This window comes from Podarcis gaigeae (genome assembly GCF_964106915.1).
Source record: "Podarcis gaigeae genome assembly, chromosome: 6".
In the NCBI taxonomy this organism is placed as follows: domain Eukaryota; kingdom Metazoa; phylum Chordata; class Lepidosauria; order Squamata; family Lacertidae; genus Podarcis; species Podarcis gaigeae.
The window spans coordinates 13,040,900-13,061,454 of record NC_139682.1 but is presented as its reverse complement, the minus strand read 5'-3'; the positions used below and the strand labels follow the sequence as shown (position 1 = coordinate 13,061,454).

Here is a 20,555-nt window from a genome sequence, read left to right as displayed (position 1 = left end):
CTGCAGCTTTTAATTATTTGTGGTGTCACGCTTTTAACATCATGGTGTGGACTTGCATTAGGTTTTATATCCTGCTTTGACACACCACTATGATATTCTTTGAATGCAGATTGCTTCATATATTCTGAAAGAATAACACACAAATAAATATTTGCTTTGCTTCTACAAGACAAAGAGTGTTGGGTGCATCTCTGCCTGGGGATAGAAACTCCTTGCCTAATACTATTATGCAAACACCATGGGCTAAGCTGCTTCAAGCTCCTGTTTGAATCACTTCTGTTCACACAGACGTTTCCTGATGTCTAGCTCAACCACCAGTTATTCAGGAATGCACTCCCCAAACAGCATACATGCGGTCAGCAATACACAGTGACCATGACTGTGTGCTGCATGTTGAATGAGTATATTGATGCTGCTTTTATGGGTGTCATGTGCCGTGTTCACCACCAAGCTTATTATATGTAAGCCTATCTATCAGTCAGTCAATCAATAATTGTGTGAGAAAGAGGATGGGCTTTCCCAAGTGTCCCCACCATTCTGAGGAGCGGTTGAGAAAAAAGATGGTTTTGTAGATTGGGAAGGGTCTTAGCCCAGCAAATGAGCGTCTGCCTTGAACACAGTAAGTCTCAAATTCAACCACCACCACTCCAGAAGGGACCCCGAGGATCATCTAGTCCAACCCCCTGCAATGCAGCTGGAGCAAACCTGCAACATTGGCATTATCAGCGCCACACTGATCAGATTCCTGCCTGAAAAACTGCCTGAAAAACTGGACAGCAGCTGTCACTCAGTGTAGGCAATACTGAGCTTCTCGGTTTGACTCCGTATCAGGCAGCTCCCTGGATGCTAGACATCTGTTCCTTTCCAGTTCCACAGGATCCTTACCAAAACACACACACACACACACTCCCCCCCTCACCCCCTGCCTGGGGCTAGAAAAAGTCTAGGCAAGGGAAACGCATGGCCCGCACCGCCGCGACCATGTGTGCCGGAACGTGCGTGTGCCATGAAGTCTGAAGTCATGCAGGCTGCTCTTGCGTCTTGCCACCGGGATCTCCACCAGCCTCGCCTCGCCTCTCCCTCCTCGTCAGGGGCGTGTGAAGGTGTCGGGTCGTAGAAGGCAGGAGGCCTCCGCCTCTCGCGCACACCTGCTGCTCTCCATTCCTTTCCTTCCTTCCTCCTCTTTTGTGCAGTGCAGGTAAGCTCTCTCCCACCCACGACCCCTCCTCCCCCCTCCTCTCCCCCCCTCTCCTTCTCCCCCCATCCCCGGTGATGTCACACCTACTCTCGCAGGGCATGATGGGAGAATCCCTCTGTTTCCCAACAGATGCGGGAAGAAGAAGAGCAGCAGCAGCAAGCAGTTCCAAGGAGGGTGGGTTCGCGTGCTTTATTTTATTGTCGCCTGCCTTTTCTCCTCTGCCTGGCCGTGATATGGGAAGAGACTCCTCCTGAGCTTAGGACTTGGCTCACTCCGACCTCCTCCCTTCACCTCACCTGCCGTCCATCATCCTTGCCTTCCTTCTGACCAAGGCAGCGTGAAGGCAGCCTTCGCCACCCGGAGGAGAAGATGCCCAGGAAGAAACTTCTGCAGCGCCCCGCCGAGCCCTAGGAGCCCCCAGGCGCTGGGAGGGACGCCCATCCCTGCATCTGGATGGTGCCAGCGGACTGCTTGGCATCGGGGCGCTTGCAGGAGGAGGCTGGTTGCCAGCATGCTCCCGCTGCTGGGACTCCCCGGCTGAGAAGAGAGGCGCGCTCTGCACCACCACCAGCGGGTCACCCCCTTCCCCGTAGTGACCTTGGGCTGCCTCCGGTTTCATGAGCGCCTCTCCCTCCTCCTCCTCCTCCTCCTCCTCCTCCGGCCTCTGAGATCTGCTCTCCCTCCCCTCCCCACCCCACCCCTCCCCTCCCTTCCCTTCCCTTCCCTTCCCCACCCCCTCATGGCTGCATCAGAAGAAGGAACTGGCTGTTTTCTCCCCAGAGGCAGGTCACAAAGCGACCCCAGCATCCTCGGGGACACCGCCGGGACTGAAGCCGAGGAGCAGCAAGGTAAAAATGCAAGCGGGACTTTCTCTCTCTCTCTTCCCCGCCCCTCCTCCTCCTCCTCCTCCTCCCAGTATAGCAGAGGATGTGGGCTGGGTGGTGAGGAATGGGAGAGAGTCGTAGAGGCAGAGGAAGAGAGAGGGAGAGGGAAACAGATCGAGAATGGGTGTGTGTCTATGTGTCTTCGCATCTGCCAATCTGGCAATAAGCCTGTCAGAGAAGGGAGGGCAGAAGGAAATTAGGAACATATTCTCTGCAGTAAGTCCTGAAATGATGCAGTAGCTTAGCTGTAAATAGGATTACATGAGAGCATTCTCCCCATCCTGGCCCTTCGGAAGGGCAACGCTCCCCTCTGCCAGCTGAAGGAAGCATTTCAGAGGAGGGCAAGGGGGAAAGAGCCAGGATTCTTCCCCGAAATTTTTCAGCCACCCTCTTCCTGGGCAGCAGGCTTCCTTAAACCTTGGATACTCTGTCCTCTCTCAGTACCCCTTCCTCCTTGAAACAGGCTGTCTTATTCACAAATGATAAAGTGAGGCAGAGAGAAAGGGACATGCCCAAGGCAGCTCAGGAAGTCATTGGCAGAGACCAGATTTCCAAGTGCACGAGTTCTGCATCCTGCATCAGAGGGGAAGCAGCCATGGCTGGGCCTCTCAGGCAGTAAAAACTCAGAACAGGTGATCTCAGGCTCCACCTGGCTGACAGTTACCTGCTGCTGGTCCACCTGCTTGGGAAGATGCTAGTCAATCATATTGGTTCACCCTGCTTTTTTTTGCCTGCAGTTGGAAGAGACTGGCCTCTCCTTTGTGCCATCATTGGAGAGGGATGCTCGGTCCAAAGTGGCAAGAGCTGTTTTATCCTGGAAAGTTGCTTAAGCTCTGTTGTCTCGCTCTCACCCCACATGACATCCAGCCCATCCCACTCCTCTCAATCTACAGGCATGCAAACACACTGAAAATAAAACGGCTAAAATCAACACTGCCTGCTCCTTGGGAGACCTTCCAAGAGCTGAGAGCAGTCAGGACGGGAGCTGGGTTGCTTAAGCTGATCTTTGTCGGTTACCGCACATAGCCTAATTTACCTGGGCAATTTAATCGAAGCTTGGGCATTGCCTGACTTGCCCCTTGCAACAGAGAGAAAGAGAAGGTTGTCTCATAAAGTGGGAGGGGATCAGCTGTTGGCATGAGAAGTCACCATGGAGATGGAACAAGCAGAGTAATAATTAAGTCACCAATCCCACCCTCTGGCCCACCCCACCGAGAAAGCAATTTTCGGGACACACCAAGAAGTAGGAAACACAACAGCGAGTGTTGAAAGAGAGAGGGAGAGAGGGTGGGGGAGCTTGACATCTGCAACCCCATTTTTCTATTTATAAGTGTGAGAGAAGAAGGCTTTCACCACCAAGAAGCCCTCCCCTTCACTTTCTCCTCCTTTTGAAGCATAAAACTCTTTCCACTGAATTGCAAATCTTTCTAGCAGTGACTCACACGTTGGGGTTCTCAAAGGAGCACAGCAGCAGCAGCAAGGCATTGTGTTTGGGATTTTGTGTTTGTGCGGTGGTGGGTTAATTGCGAGAACAGTTGGTTCTAGGAAGGGAGCCGTTTCCTGTGGCCGGTGTGAAATTAAACACATGCGCACACAACAAAACGGGACCAAACTTGACAGGGTGCTTTCGTGGCAGGATTGTGCGGCGGGGGAATTCAGATGACAATCAGCTGGATGGGAAGCCCAGGACCCAACAGACTGATATACACAAGGAGCCAAGGTTGAGTGTCATGGGCTCTTTGTGCAAGAGATGTTGACTTAGGGTCTTGACTGAACACAACAGTGACTGTTCCATTGTAGGCTTCAGAAAAATCTCCCATGGAAGTCTGTAACTAAGGGATATGTGGGAGGGGGCACTGACTTTGACACAGACCCCCCCAAAAAACGAAAAAATATATATCAGAATATGCCCCTTCACTTAATATACCCTAGTTGTGTTCTAAGTACTCTCCTCAACACACACATATTCCTGCCCTCAAAATTTTATAGTCTACCCCGCTGCCTTAATTAATGAGTAACTTTATATTCTGAATCTTGAAACTGACTGAGAGGTTGCTTTTGGGGGGTATTGTGCAATTACTTCCAGGAAAAGTAAATTAACAGGAAACCTGCTTTAAAAGCAAGTGTGTCTCATTAAGACAGCATCTCCCCCCCCCCCCACATACATAAAAATGCAATTAACCCCCCCAGACCTCTTTATGCCATCTCTCCCCTCACCCACCAAGCCAAGATTTCAGCTATAGACCTGTCCTGATGTACTGATATCTGAGAGTAAATCCTGTTTCATTCCAAAACAGTCTTTTAAACCAGCACATGCTAGAGTCGTTCTCTCTTATTTGTCTTCTCCTTTTCACGATGGTCATCTGTCTGATGGCACCGCCTGTCAGAATATGCAAACATGTTAATAATGAGGACTGAGTGGCTTTAAGCTTCATTTTACACAGTCTAATAATTGAGGATCCTTGTTGCTCTGGAAACAGATTTTTTTAAGGGAATAATGAGAACAGCTGATGAATCTTTCCTGCCTAACCACGCTGATATATCCCAGGTCATGGGAACAAAGGCTGTCACTAGCACGAAGTGCTAGCCTTTCCCCCTAAGGGACAATAGTGTCTGAATGAGAGGAATGTTCATTTGTGTGCTTTCACATCGGAAGGCTGCAGAAATCATACATTCCCTTAATTTCAATTTCGCTCACTTCTTGCCTGTTTCTAGGTAATGAAAAGCAGTGTTGGCAGGCTGGCAAATAGATAGGCTGTATGTGTGATTTTTTTTTCTTTTTAAAGGACAGATCTGTTTGAGGAAATGCATTTTTTTTATTTGCCTGAAGGAAAATAATTTTTTTTTGCCCCAAAATATTAACTTATTTTGTGTTGCTTTTCTTAAAGAAAATGTTCAAACCAACTCTAGGCATCTGCCATCAAAACAATAAAGCAACAAGCAACACCCCATAATATACGGAATAAAACACACACAACTTCAAACAACGATTTGCAATAAATTACGAATGAATATCCTTATATAAATGCCGGTTTTGTCTTCTCTTCCATAATTTCTGTGATTTGCATAGGCTTATTGGGAAATTGACTAAGAATACAACCTTCATACCTCTGTTTAAGAGTTCATACACTGAGGTCAATAGGATTTACACTCAAGCAATTTTACAGTGTTCTGTAATTTCAGGAGCAGTTTGCATTCTGCCATCTATCTAATCTAACATGAAATCAGTAAAATCCCATGTAAGTTAATAAGTGCAATCAACCACACTCTCCTTCTGTGGAGGCTGCACTCATCTCATTGGAGCTCAAGACTGCCTTAAAAGAATTCTGTTTCAAAGTGCAGATTCAGTTGCTAGTAGTAGGGGGCTAGAACTCTATTGTGTGTCCACACCATGAGGACTGTATTTTCTGTTGCAACACATCCTGCTTTGCTTATCCAAGTTCCTCATTACCAGATACGTTGACTTGATGGTAAAAGAATACTTGCAACTGTTGGAACAATGGGAGCAATAGTTGCTTACAATTCTGTTCCTTCCGTCTTCAAAAGTATTTGGAGAAAGAAGAAAAATGGCCAGCCAAAATAACCGAAGACTGAAAGTACCTTTCTTACCTATAGGGTGCTTGAGTGTGTGTAAATGTTTGCTTGTGGTCCCAATTGCTCATGGTCCCATCAAAGGCAATGGGCTATGGGGCAGTAATGCCATAAGTGCCCTTCTTTCTCCTCTAGAGTCCTGTATGTGGAACACCCTCTCTGGGGAAGTCCACTTATCACTTTCTCTGATGCCTTCCAAGTGCCTCTTAAAGATGCATCTGCTCACAACGGCCTTTGGCATGTAGTGGAAGTTATCTGATTTCCCCAGTTGCTGGAAATCACAAATAGGAAGAGTGCTGTTATGCTTATTTCCTGCTTGCGGACATCCTGTGGACACTTGCTTGGCCACTGTGAGAACAGGATGCTACTCTAGATGGGCCCTTGCCTTGACTCAGCAGGCCCTCCATTGCGTATGTTTGTGCTTCGAGTTATACTTGGTGATTTAATTGTTTTATGTTGAAAAGTGGGCAGTGAGACAGAACAGGGCCTTCTCAGTGGTGACTCCCTGTCTTTGCCAGCTGAGATCAGGTTGCCTCGCCCTGGTGACATCTTGACATTGCCTAGAAACATACCGTATTTTTTTCACTATAACACTCACTTTTTTCCTCCTAGAAAGTAAGGGGAAATGTCTGTGCGTGTTATGGAGCGAATGCCTGCGGGTGGCGGGGGGGATCTGCTGCAGTCGTGAGCAGAGGATCCATGGTTCCCCTTCCTTCCCTCCTCCGTGGTTACAAAGCATGGATCCACATGGATCCTCAGGATTTTTGCATTGGGCTACTCCAAACTCACTGTCAGATCACATGTCTGTGGCCACAACATGAACCACAAAAATCATATATCCACTATTTCGTTTAGAATATTTTTTTTTCTTGTTTTCCTCCTCTAAAAACTACGTGCGTGTTATGGTCTGGTGCGTGTTATAGAGCGAAAAATACGGCACTTATTTTGCCAGGCACCTGGTGGCTAAGGGTTCAGTGTGGCAAGAGAGAGTATGTTGTGTTGTGCTGCTGTTTTCTAAAGCTGGTGTTGTTTCATTGTGATTTCAATTGATTTTTTTGGTTATGTAGAATGTGCGGCTGTTTTTGAGAGGTTTTAATTAGGGCTGTTAAGCTGACCTGAGACTCCTCTTGGAGAAGGTGAAGCATACAAGTAATGAACGGTAACAACATTAAGGCAAGAATTGGGTGTGTGTGTGGCTAATGGAATTGAGTAGCAATCTCAGTGGTAAAGCACCTGTTTTGCATGCGTGGGTTCAATCCCTGGGTAGAACTGGGATAAACTCCTGACGGAAATCCTGGATAGGCAGGTAGACAATAATGAGCTACAGGGATAATGAGACCAATGGTCTGACTCAAGAGTAAGGCAGTTCCTGTGTTCCTATGGCAGTAGGGTCAGTGCAGACCAAAGCAAAAACAAAAAGTAATTTTGCATAGGCCTAACTGACTCTTGGAATTTGCTACCAAAAAACATGTTGAAGATCACAAACTTAGTTATTTTTTTAATGGATTGGACAAATTTATTGAGGATAGGACTCTGAAAGGCAATTATGCTTGGCAGCGAAATTGAAGTTCCATGTTCAGCAGCAGTCTATCTGAGTACCAAAAGCTGGAGACGAACAACAGTTGAGGACCGATGCTTCCTAGCTTCACTGTAGCTTCTAGCCAGCTGCTGTTGAAAGCAGGCTGTGGGTGAGGACCTTGGTCGCTTGTTCAGATATTCTTATGCTCTTTTATCTGCGATACCATTTTCATTTTATTCTCTAAACCAGGCTCTCTTTTTTCATTTAAAGAAAAGTATTTGTCCCACACAATAGCTTTGAGATTCAAAACATTCTGCTTCGCTTTGTTCAGCCAAAAAGAAATTGCCTTTGTATTTTGTCATGGTAATTTCCCCCATGTTCCCTCCTGGTGCGTGACATTGATGATCACAATACAGTCCTGACCTCAGCCAGTGATTACAACTTCAGCAGAGGTTCTTGGTTCCCCCTCAGCCCCTAGACAAAAGAATCCTGTCTGAAACTCTGGAGAGCCATTGCCAGTCAGTGTAGATGACATTGACCTAGATGGACCTTGATGGACCTCTGGTCTGGCTTGGTATAAAGGCAGGTTCTGCTGTTCCTAACTCACTATATCATAAGGGAGAGGTCAAGTAATTGCTGAATGCATGTGATTTACCACTGAAATGTAGCTAGGAATTCTTGAGAATTGTAGCTCTGGGAAGTGAACAGCAGCTTCTTACCAACTCTTGGCATCCTTAACCAACTACAGCTCCCATAATTTTTGGGGGGAAGCCATGACTGTTTAAAGTGGCATCATGGTGCTTTAAAGGTTGTGGGATGTGAAACACAAAAGCAGTCAAGTGCAACATTCCTAGAGTGAACATGTTTACATATGGGGAGGAATGTTTGTCCAGCCAGCAGGTAAACTTCCTGTTTCCTTCTGGGCTGGGACAGACTTCCTCTGCATGTGACTAGAGGTGGGTGTGGCCTCACCTGTGCAGGTAACGATAAAAGCACAGGGCAGGGCAGCCATCTCTCTCTCTTTGACTACATGCATCGAAGAAGCAACATCTGCTTAGCCAAAGATGCTCTCAGCCAAGAGAGGACAAAGGGACTGTCTCCTTATGAGATAGTTTCCAGGTGTATGTTACTTTTCTAAGCTAAGTCTGCCTTCTGGGATCCGATTGTGAACAGAATGTGAGTAAACTCTTTTTATACTTTTATAGAAGACGGTGTCGTGTCTTACATTTTATGAGGGAATAAGGGGGAAATACCAGAACAGCTATTATAGAGGCTTTAGCGAACCTGAGCAAATGCATCCGCTGTGAGTTTAAAAGGGGAATGTTACTCTGCTAAATTGTGAACTTGAGACTCCTGAAGGGGAGTGAAAGGCGGGATATCAAATCAAAACTCCTCCTCCTCCTCTTCTTCTTCTTCTTCTTCTTCTTCTTCTTCTTCTTCTTCTTCTTCTTAACACAAGTTGGAAAGGCTATAATCAAAAAATATATCCTCTCCTGCATCCCTGAACATTCCCACAAAGGTAAGATGTGAATGTAGCCACAGTCACATTCTTATGACAGACCCCCAATTCTGGTGAGTCATCAGGGCTCTTCTTAGGCAGTCTTGTCCTGCCCACGTGAACACTGCCAAACAGTGCTTTGGCTCATGTTTGACTCCACATGGAACCATGACCATTTGTAAACAATTTGATGTGGCAGGGGCTGATCAGATGGAAGGCTTTCCATGCCAGCTCTGAATTCAACCATGTGGCAATGTTGACTGTGAACTATGCAGGTGCGAGGTATTACAGCTTCCATGTGGAAATGGAATATGTTGCAGTAGATTTGGTGTCTCTCTTATATAAACTACAGCTCTTTAATTGTCTCAAGGTGTGGGCTCAAGGGGAAAGAGTTCTCTGAATTGTGGCAACGTTACTTTATGGTACATGAAGCATAATTTCTTTGTGGAGGGTTTGCAGCTCAGTGGTATGCTTTGCATGAAAAGAGTTTCCAATTCGATTCCTGTCATCTTTAGAAAGGCTGGGGAAACTCCTGCCTGGAAAGCTGGAGAGCAGGTGTTGGGGACTGTTGTCCAAAGAACCTGAAGTCTGGCGAATCTTCTTCAAGCTTGGGTCTCCATTCATTGTTGGACTCCAAATCTCATCATCCCCAATCAGCTTAGGCAATGGTCAAGAATGATGGCAGTTGTAGTCTAACATCATTTGGAGCACAAAGGTTGAAGAAGGCCTGTGTAGACAATACTGATCTAGATTAAACATTGTTTTGACCATTCATATAAGCCAAGGCAACTTCCCATTGCAGTTTAGGAAAGGCCTTGGGATTTTTCTTTTTGACCTTGAGCATCCAATTGTATCCTTTATGGACTAGTTTTAGGCAGGAGCCAATAGGGATCAAACTATATGTTACATGCAAATGGGTCTGACTTTAATGTCCACTTCGCAAGGGACTGTTTGAGAGCAGAGAAGCAGCATGAGGAGGAAGTACTTAACCCATTTTCCTGCTGTTTCCTACTGCAAATAATCCCTGAAATGGCTCCCCCACTAAGATTTCAAACACGTTTTCCTTCTCATACATGCATTTGAGACTTCCCAGGGAGAAAAGCTGCTGTGGGGGAGCAATTTAGCCCAGCAAATTGTGGGTGGGAAAATAATTGAACACCCCTTCCCTCCCGCTGCTTCTTCACTCCCACTCAACCCCTTCCAGAACTGAGTCCTCAAGAAAGGCGGTTGAACTACAGCTGCAAGCTGTGTGTGCTTGACATGTGCTTTTGGCCTTTTAATGACATTAAAACAAAAGGATGCAATCTCTTGGTTTTCCATATATTTAGTACAGCAGGATTACGTCCTGATGCAAATTTTTGCCTTTTTGCAAGGCCCTGCATTTCCTCCAGCTTCATGGCTGAGTTGACCTTGACACTCACACGGAAATTCTATGAATTGCCCAAAGTCACACACAGTTGAGTCATTGGGATCAGCTGGGATAAGAGCCCAGAAACCTTCTGGTTCAATCACAAAATGGCATGAAATGGGCTGGAAAAAAACAGAAATGAGAAATGGCAGCAGGGAGAGATTAAACAGAAGCCAACCTTTGATCAGTAGACGAATTCTAGAAAATTAAATCGTGCCCCTTAATTTGTGTTCCTAATGTGTTCCTTAAGTTGTTCTTAGTTGTAAAATAATAATTTGCTGTAGATCCTGTGGCTAAGATAACCAAATCTGATAACAAGCATTTCTTCACCTTTGGAGGCTATGTCCATCTCCCAACCCGCTGGAAGTGTATCGTACTGTGTATTCTCCTCCTAAGGTGGCCACAGTTCTGTGTAAGGTTTTGGTTGCCTGGCCTCAAAGAGGATATTTAATAGCATTTAAGAGACTATTTAAGATATTTAGAAATTTAAGAAGGATGTTGACAAGCTGGAATGTGTACAGAGGATGGTTTGGTTTGGAACAGAGGAGAGGAGATATGATAGCCATCTCCCAATATCTCAAGGGCTTCCACGTGGAACAGAGAACAAGCTTGTTTTCTCCTGCTCTGGAGGGTAGGACCTGAACCAATGGCTTCAAGTTACCAGAAAGGAGGTTCCGGCAAAACATGAGGAAGAACATTCTGACAGTAGGTGCTGTTTGTGAGTGGAATGTTCTCCCTTGGGAGTTTGTGGAGTCCCCTTCCCTGGAGATTTTAAAGCAGAGGTTGGATGGCCATCAGTCAGGGATCCTTTAGTTGAGATTCCTGTAGTGCTGGAAAGATGCAATCAAAAAGAGCAAGGGGATGGAGCTGCTGCTCTATGAGGAAAGGTTACAACATGTTCAGTGCTTTATTTTACAAAAACAGCAGATGATAGAGGTGCATAAGGTTATGCATAGCACGGAGAAAGGGCACATAGCATCTTTCTGCCTCTTTCATAATACTAGGACTTGGGGCCATCCAATGACTTTTTTGCACAGCACACAGTTAAAGTTTGGGATTTGCTTGCATGATAGGTAAGGTAAAAGGCAAAGGATCCCTGGATGGTTAAGTCTAGTTGAAGGTGACTATGGTGTTGCAGCGCTCATCTCACTTTCAGGCCGAGAGAGCCGGCATTTGTCCACAGACAGCTTTCTGGGTCATATGGCCAGCATGACTAAACTGCTTCTGGCACAACGGGACACTGTGATGGAACCCTTAGTGCATGGAAATGCCATTTACCTTCCCACCGCAGCGGTACCTATTTATCTACTTGTACTGGCATGCTTTTGAACTGCTAGGTTGGCAGGAGCAGGGACAGAGCAATGGGAGCTCACCCCATCACGGGGATTCAAACCGCCAACCTTCCGATCAGCAAGCGGTTGGTTTAGTGGTTCAATGGTTTAGACCACTACGCCAACCATGTCCCTGCTTGCATGAGATGTAGTGATGACTACCACCTTGGATAGCTTTTTTAAAACAACAACAACAACAACAACAACAACAACAACAACAACAATAAAATAGACAAATTCAGGGAGGATATCAAGGGCTACCACCTTCACATGCAGTTCGGTCATCAAACAATGCACATGTACATATGAAGCAGTTCCCAATGACAGACATCTGAAAGTCTGCATTGTATCTGGGGTGTTGGGACGTAAGAAATTCCTATAATGTGAGGACTATGATGGTCCATTCACGCATGGAGGTCATCATTAGGTGAGCATCAATTGATGAACTTCTTGTCATCTACACAGATGATTTTCTCATGGTAAGTATTCTCACTTTGGTAGCTTTCATGCTGTGATGTCAAAGCATTTCTCCTTTCAGCATACCCAGAATTCAACATCTGGACTCCAGACACACAGCTGAATTCTGATCCTTCCACATAAGAAGGATTCCACTAGCCACTTTAATTTAATGTCGGCTTGGGAGCAGAAATCCACTGGAAACTGTATAATACGATTAAATAAAAACTCCTTCATCCCTGGAGCCATCAGAAGACCCACATTATCATTTTTCCCCCTTGAGGAGATGCTGGAAAGGCATTTAATTGCTTTCTGATACGACTGGGATTCAGAAACGGCTGTGGCTTTAATGCTAATATCTCGATATTAGCAAAGGTAATTCAGCTAAATGGTGTTATCACGGTAGGTGGAGAGTTTCATGGCGGAGAATATCTGTTCTGTATGTTCTGACTGGAACTGATAATATGTAGTGCTAACTAATCAGCATTAAAGTACTCCTAGGACACTAGACTGCATCAACAGAAGTATAGTGTCCCCATCAAGGGAAGTAACAATCCCACTCTATTCTGCCTTGGCCAGACCCCACCTGGAGTCCTGTGTCCAGTTCTGTGCTCCACAGTTTAAGAAGGATGTTGACAAGTTGGAACATGCGCAGAGGAAGGCAACCAAGATGATAAAGGGTCTGAAAACCAAGCCTTATGAGGAATGGCTGAGGGAGTTGGGTATATTTAGCTTGGAACAGGAGGTATGATAGCTATCTTCCAATATCTAAAGAGCAAGCTTGTTTTCTCCTGCTCTGGAGGGTAGGACCCTGACCAATGGCTTCAAGTTACAAGAAAGGAGATTCCAACTAAACACCAGGAAGAAATCTTTGACAGTAAGAACTGTTTGACAGTGGGGCAGACTCCCTCAGAAGGTGATAGACTCTGCTTCATTGGTGGCTTTTAAGCAGAGGTTGGATAGTCATCTGTCTTGGATGTTTGGTTAAGATTCCTGCATTGCAGGAATGGCCCTCAATGCTCTTCCAACTCTACAATTCTGTGCTTCTATGATTTTAAGCCAAAAAAATAGTTGTGTAAGTACAAGCCCCCCTACCAGGGATGATAGTTCAAAAGAATTTGCTTGATTTTTATTTAACTCCATTTCTGAGTCAATTCGTATACAACATCTTGAAGTGATTTAACAATAAAAACATCTAAAGCAGTTTTATATATAAAAACAATTTCAAATCCAATACAGTTTTTTTATATCTCTATATCTCTATATATCTATATATCTATATCTATATCATCTATATCTATATCTATTTCTATTTCTATATCTATATCTATATCTATATCTATATCTCTATATAACTCTTTCTACTAAAACAATTGCATAAGGGTGATTTTACAGTATGTTGATTAATAAATACATATGTTCAATAAATTGCTCAGGTAATAGCCAGCCTATTAAGACTGCAATCTGATACAGTAGGTAAACCAACATGGTGCCCTCAAGATCCTGTTGGACTACAACTCCCATCATCCCTGACTATTTACCATGCTATTCAGGGCTGATGGGAATTGTATTTCAACAGGATCTGGAGGGTGCCAGATTGACTGCCTCTGCTGTACACACTTACCTGGGGCTAATTTCATGGAATACAGTGGATTGGGTCACAAAGTTCACAGCCTTACTAACAACATAACATTTTCTCTGTGAGTCCATAAGAAGATGAGAAGAGCTTGCTGGATCAGGCATCCCGTTCTCATAGTGAACATCCAGATGTGGAAAACCTTCAAGTAGAACCCAACTAGGATTGCCATATTTCAAGAAGTGAACATCTAGACACAGAAGTTGTTGAGCTTTTTTTTGATGTGGGTTTCCCGGACATGCCTGCAATATTCCATGTTTACACAATAATTTTTCTTCTCACTGCACCATTCAGCTGCAGTACAGTGCCACAGATGCCAGAGTGCCCTCCACAAAGACAAATGCACTGTGTCCCCTTTTTGTGCCAAACAGGGATGATAAAGAGCAGATGATGTTTGGGCTCTGCATGCAAATGTTTCCGCAACCTCTCCTGCCCCCGCTGCCGTGTATACAACTTCTTCAGTCAGATCTTGGAAAGACTCAACCCTGGCATGGAATAAACAGTAAATGAAAGATGGTTTGTTCTCAGGGCTGTGACACAGTGTACATTCTAGAAGCGGTTCTTGAAATTGTTATATATTGAAGATTAGTGTTCGGGTTTGCATTTTCTGCGTGGATGGCAGTCACACTGGAGGGTGCAAGCTCAGCTGAAAATATTCACTAGTTTCTTTGTGTGTGCATCCCCATGTGCATATTTTTAGTTGTTCTGAAAAAAAATGCCTCCATTCTTTGATTATTTTCCAGCACACCTAGCAATAATGTTTGACTGGTCATTTACATTGCCCTCACTCTTGATTGCCTATGCTCGACCTCAGTGGTCTCACACAGCTAAATCTGACTGGCTATGTAGTGTCATCACACCACGCTGCTTCCTGCAGGATCCCTGATTGGTTGGGATGTGACTTATATCCAGAAAAGAGGAAGCAGAAGGAGCTGGAGGGTGAAGTAGCTCGTAAGCAGCAGCGCAACAGCCATGAGAGACAACGGTCACAAACAGGGCTAGCAGCTCGATGGACCAATGGTCTGGATCAGTATAAGGCAATTTCCTGTGTTACTGTGGTAAAGGCAGCCCTATCATAGAGTTGAGGGGGGACCACTAGGATCATCTACTCCAGCCTTTCTCAACCTGTGGGTCCCCAGATGTTGAACTACAACTCCCATCACCCCTAGCTAGCAAGGCCAGAGCTCAGGGATGATGGGAGTTGTAGTCCAACAACATCTGGGGACCCACAGGTTGAGAACTGGTGATCTAGTCAAATTCCCTGCAATGCAGGAAACTTTTCCCCAAAGTGGGGCTTGAAACCACAGCCCTGAGATTCAGAATCTCATGCTCTATCAACTGAACGGCCCCGGAGCTTATTGGTTGAAGATCCTAAGACATGTCTTACTGGACAGACTCACAAACTTTTGAACTGTGTCTGAAGTCTTGCATTTGGCCAATTAATTTGGGCCCTGAACAGATACAGTTATACCTCATGTTACGTTAGGCTCATGTAGCATCTTTTCGGCTTGTGAATGCGGTAAACCTGGAAGTATACACCATGCGTGCACACGCAGAAGCGTTCTGCATGCTTTGTGCATGTGCAGAAGTGTTCTGCACACTTCACGCATGCACAGAAGTGTTCTGCGCACTTCACACATGTGTAGAAGTGCTCTACTGCGCTCCGCGCCTACGCAGAAGCGCTCCTCTAGTTGAGGACTTTTCAGGGTGCAAATGGCACCCCAGAATGGATCGTGTCTGCAACTAGAGGTACCACTGTATATTTCTCATTCACTGAAGCATTTGCACATGTATCCAGACACAGGCAGGATTTAAGGGAGTCATAACATGAGCAGAGCTCACTATTGTAAGAAGAAAAAAGAAAAATAGAGAGATAGGCTTTGTTGCTGGTTTATCGTCTCTGGAATTTTCCACTCTAAAATTAAACTATTCAACGCAAAGCCACATTTGGGGGGGGGGTAAAATAATTAAGGCTGCAATCTTATACCCATTTACACGGGAGTATGCCCAACTGAACTCAGTAGGACTTACTTCTGAGCAGAGACCTATAGGATTGTCTTGTAAGACACGTTCTTCAACTGAGGTAACATTAAAATGCATGCAACAGCTGGTGGGCAACATTGTTTGATTTCATGTACCTGTTGGGTACAGAGAAAGCATATCATAAAATCTATTTATAAATTAGGTTCTGGACATCAGTGAAAGCATGCTGGCGGTGGGGAGTCAATTAATGCTTGTGCAGCATTTGAAAATCCAGCTGGCGGAACAACTGCTAAGTGTTTTCTCATACTGCTTTCTTCAAGGAGCTGTAAACTGTTTACATGCGTAATTAGTTAAGTAGATATAATATTAATTTGTCCCAACCTTTAGCTCTGAAAGCCAATATGCACAATGGCCCATTAGTATGACAGCAGCTAATGGGCTTCCGAGTTTATTTATCTACAGCATTTGCTCCATTGTTTCTGACCAAATTGTCGGTTTTGCAGCATGCAATTAATATCTATAGTTAATAATCCCGGCCGCTTGAAAAATGCCTGTCTTGTAAATAGCAGCAACTAAGTACAGCTCAAACAGAGAGCTTTGAATTACATCCTGTCTAACTTAAGCTTAAATAATAACAAGGAGGATCCTCAGTGCCCATTAAGTTCACCGCTGATTGTTTTCGGGTTTTTGTTTGCTTGAAAATTCAAGGTGATTTATTGCACATAATGCATACCCAATTTATATGTGCCCTTGGGATCACATCATTTAACTACATGAAAGAAGTCAATAGCTTAAATGTTTGGATCTACATAAATATTTCACAGAGATGATCTTAATCAAGAGGCATCTGATCTTGTCTTCTGAGCAAGGGAAGACAAATTGTATACAAAGTGGTTGGCCCGGTAGGATTAATTCATATACCACACACGATGGACTTCAGGAACCAATAAAAAATAATTCTATGGAGGTTTTCCAGTGCCATTAATATGTCCATCTTGTTCTTAGTCCTTTGTTGTTGTTTAGTTGTTTAGTCGTGTCTGACTCTTCGTGACCCCATGGACCAGAGCACGCCAGGCACTCCTGTCTTCCACTGCCTCCCGCAGCTTGGTCAAACTCATGCTGGTAGCTTCGACCACACTAACCAACCATCTCGTCCTCTGTCGTCCCCTTTTCCTTGTGCCCTCCATCTTTTCCAACATCAGGGTCTTTTCCAGGGAGTCTGCTCTTCTCATGAGGTGGCCAAAGTATTGGAGCCTCAGCTTCAGGATCTGTCCTTCCAGTGAGCACTCAGGGCGGATTTCCTTAAGAATGGAGAGGTTTGATCTTCTTGCAGTCCATGGGACTCTCAAGAGTCTCCTCCAGCACCAAAATTCAAAAGCATCAATTCTTTGGCGATCAGCCTTCTTTATGGTCCAGCTCTCACTTCCATACATCACTACTGGGAAAACCATAGCTTTTACTATACGGACATTCTTAGTCCTAGGAAACTATAAAACTCCTGTAATTCAGGGCTTCCTCAGATGTCTCACATTCCCTACATATTACACATTCCTTTCCATGGAAGCCCTTAGAGCTATTATATGTACTATCTTTCCCCTACTGTAAAGCTTGTATTTAGTGACGATGTCAAGACTGTTAACTCCAAGCTTCGAAGTACGGATTTGGGAGTCTTGCAATGCTCATCTCCATTGCATTCATCCTGGATAGCTCAGTTGGCTAGAGTGTGGTGCTGATCCCTGTATGAGACAGCTGTATATTCCTGCATCACGAGGCGTTGGACTCTGTGATCCTTAGGGTCCCTTCCAACTCTACAATTCTGTCATTCTATGAGTGACGGCCACCAACCTGAATGGCTTTAAAAGGGGATTAGACAGATTTGTGGAGGGTAAGCCTGCCAAGGGCTTCTAGCCGCAGTGGCTATGCTCTGCCTCCAGGGTTGGAGTATATCCTGAATACCTGTTGTTGGGAATCAAAAGGTGAAGAGAGGCACTGTTTCGCTCTGGTCCCGTTTGTAAGCTTCCTAGATGAATCTGGTTGACCAGGATGCTAGACTAGATGAGCCTTTGGATTGTTCCAGCAGGACTCTTTTTATACTCTTAGAGGTCCCAACATTCTATTTTGGTTCCGAGTTCCATTACCGAAACATGTATTTTACTCCCAATGTCCTTTGGGAGGCGCTGTACTCAGGAATGGTGACGTCTGAACATCTGGCTGAACTGGCTTAACAATGGGCATCATGTGTGTTTTATGTGCATTTTTATGAACTTAACAGAGCGAATGATTTTGAGTTATGGAGAGTGTGCATATGAACTTAACAGCGCTTAGCTCATTTTTTCAGTTGCTTTTTTGTAGTTGTTAACATTGCTTTATAGAGTATAAATGCCTTATTGATTTGTTAATAACATGACTTCCGCTGTACTCTTAGCTTATTCTTTTCAGTTGCTGTTGGTTAATAGTGTCTTGGAGATTGCGACTGATGATTTGTTGATTCTTTCACACGATTTGGGCTGTATTTGTGATGCTCTGCTATGTTTTTATGATGTTGCTGTTATCTATTGTTTGTAAGCCACTTTGAGATTCATTGGATTGAAAAGCAGCATAGAAACACAATAAATATCAAATCGATCCAAACTACATTTCTCAGTGCTACTGGTGTTGGGCATGTAGCATGGTGGGTGTCTGAGAGGGAAGGTAGTTGGGGGAAAAGAACCCCCCTCTTTGTTGTTTCATTTCTCTTCCACGTCCATTGAAGCAGTGATGGAGGTAATTAGGGATGGGAGTGGGTTGGAGACTCCGTGGAGGAGGAGTTGGGAAAAGGAACAAGCACTGTTTCTCTGATGGCATCACTGGAGAATTCAGCAGGCTTGGAACTGAGTTGGTAAACAATTATGGTACAGTGGTACCTCGGGTTACATACGCTTCAGGTTACATACGCTTCAGGTTACAGACTCCAGTAACCCAGAAATATTACCTCGGGTTAAGAACTTTGCTTCAGGATGAGAACAGAAATTGTGCTCCGGTGGCGCGGCAGCAGCAGTAGGCCCCATTACCTAAAGTGGTGCTTCAGGTTAAGAGCAGTTTCAGGCTAAGAACGGACCTCCAGAAGGAATTAAGTACTTAACCTGAGGTACCACTGTATGAAAAAAATCCTCTAAGGACAACTTTGTTGGCATCCCAAACGATCTTTAATCAGTCTCCTTATTTAAATTGAAATAGAAAAATTCTTTTAAAGTCTTCATTTTATGGATCAATGGTCTAGTTAGACAGTAAAATTTGTGTTAAATTGCTGTTTTAGGGGGTGTTTTTCATCGTCTGGAATGGATCAATCCACTTTCCATTACTTTCAATGGGAAAGTCTGCTTCAGGTTAAGAATGCTTCAGGTTAAGAACGGACTTCCAGAACCAATTAAGTACTTAGCCTGAGATACCACTGTATTTTCTGAGCTTCTGGCAAACATTTCATACAGACACACACGCCGAGCCTGTTTGGAGGAGTTCTCCCCATTAGTTCTTCAAAGTGCATGCTCTTTGCAGCAGAGACCATTTTCTTTTGCTCATCTGGAAAGCCACCATGTGCACTGATCACATCAGAGCAATGATCATTTGAGAATTGCTGAAACCACACCTAGAATTTCATGTGTGATTAAGCACATGAAATATTCTTAGTGGCATCTTCCCAGGATGGGTACGTAGGTTTTTTGGGCGACTGGAGGCATTGTTCACTAATTGCACTGGGGAAAATAACGATTGGAAGCTCTCTATTTAATGTGTGAGGAAACACACCTTAATCACAAATGGATAGGGAGCGCCGCTAACAAACAAGCCCCAGTAGTCTGTTGTTCAAAGATGGTTTGCTTAGCTCTCAAACTGGGCTGTTAACATAACAAATGCCTTTGAGAAAAGATGCTTCCCTTTTCCAGAGGCAAAATGTGAACTGCAGCTGTCAGACACCACAACAATGCAGGCATTCTCCTGCGGTGCTCAGGCTCCCATGGTACCCTTCTACAATATTTCCAGCTGGGGAAAGGCTCAAGGGTTACAGCATCTGTTTTGCATGCAGAAGACTTGAGGTTCAATCCAAGGCATCTGTAGGTAGGACTGGGAATGTCCCTGGCCTGAAATCCTGGAGAGCTGCTGCCAGTCAGTGTAAACAATACAGAGCTAGATGGACCAGCAATATGACTCAGTGTAAGGCATTTTCCAATGTTCCTATCCGATACAAATCTCCATATATGTGCACCAGGAGCCTGGGTGGGGTCATCAAAACAGGTCCTAGAAAGATATGGAGCTGAACATTGGTGTTTTCAGTAGGGTGAAGGTTGACCTTGGCAAGGACAGGGGATGTGGTTAAAGGGAAGAGGGCATGCCTTGCTTGCAGATGTTCCTAGGCTCATTCCACAAGACCTCCAGTTTATAAAGAGAACTTGGGGCAACAAAGAAAGAAAAGAAACTGAGTTCTTGCTGAGCTCTTGCCTCTTAGGGCTGTAGGACTTGACGCACCATTGATCTGCCCCAGTAGAAGACATTTATATGTCATATATCTTGCGTATCTCTTAGGAGGTAGTGATGGCCATCAACTTGGATGGCATTGAAAGAGGGTTAGACCTCCATGGCCTCTACAAAAACCCCCAAACAGGGATCTCCGTGCCCCTGAATGCCAGTTTCTGGAAACCACAGGGGGAGAGGGCACTCTTGTTCTTGGGTCTTGCTTGCTGGTTTCCATTAAGGACATCTGACTGGCCACCATGAGAACAGGATGCTGGACGAAATGGACCATTGGCCTCATCCAGCGCTGCTCTTTCCCCCCCTCAAACTACAAGCTGGCGTTCCACCTGAAAAACAGTGATTTCTACTACCTAAGCAAAGCCGAAATAAAAGTAAAGCCCCAGTGAAATGGAACTTCACACAAACGAAATGAAGGTTCACACAAATGAAATGAAGCTTCGCACAAATTCAACTTGTCAGAATCCCAACTTTTTACATGTCAGACATTTGTCAAATGTGCCCCTGTGATGTCTGACTTTAAGAAGCACCAGAGAAACCTGTGAGTA

The 20,555-nt window shown here is 44.8% G+C and overlaps 1 protein-coding gene across 4 annotated transcripts in view; it reads left to right on the top strand.

Moving 5' to 3' along the window:
- Nucleotides 1–1,911: 1,911 nt before the first annotated feature.
- Nucleotides 1,912–20,555, top strand: part of PHACTR3 (phosphatase and actin regulator 3) — a 204,172-nt gene continuing 185,528 nt past the window's right edge. For all 4 annotated transcript variants that reach the window (XM_083744399.1, XM_083744397.1, XM_083744398.1 and 1 more), the window contains exon 1: nt 1,912–2,046. In XM_083744399.1, the coding sequence (XP_083600525.1) occupies nt 1,938–2,046 (109 nt within the window). In that variant the 5' untranslated portion in view covers nt 1,912–1,937. The remainder of the gene's footprint in view (nt 2,047–20,555) is intronic.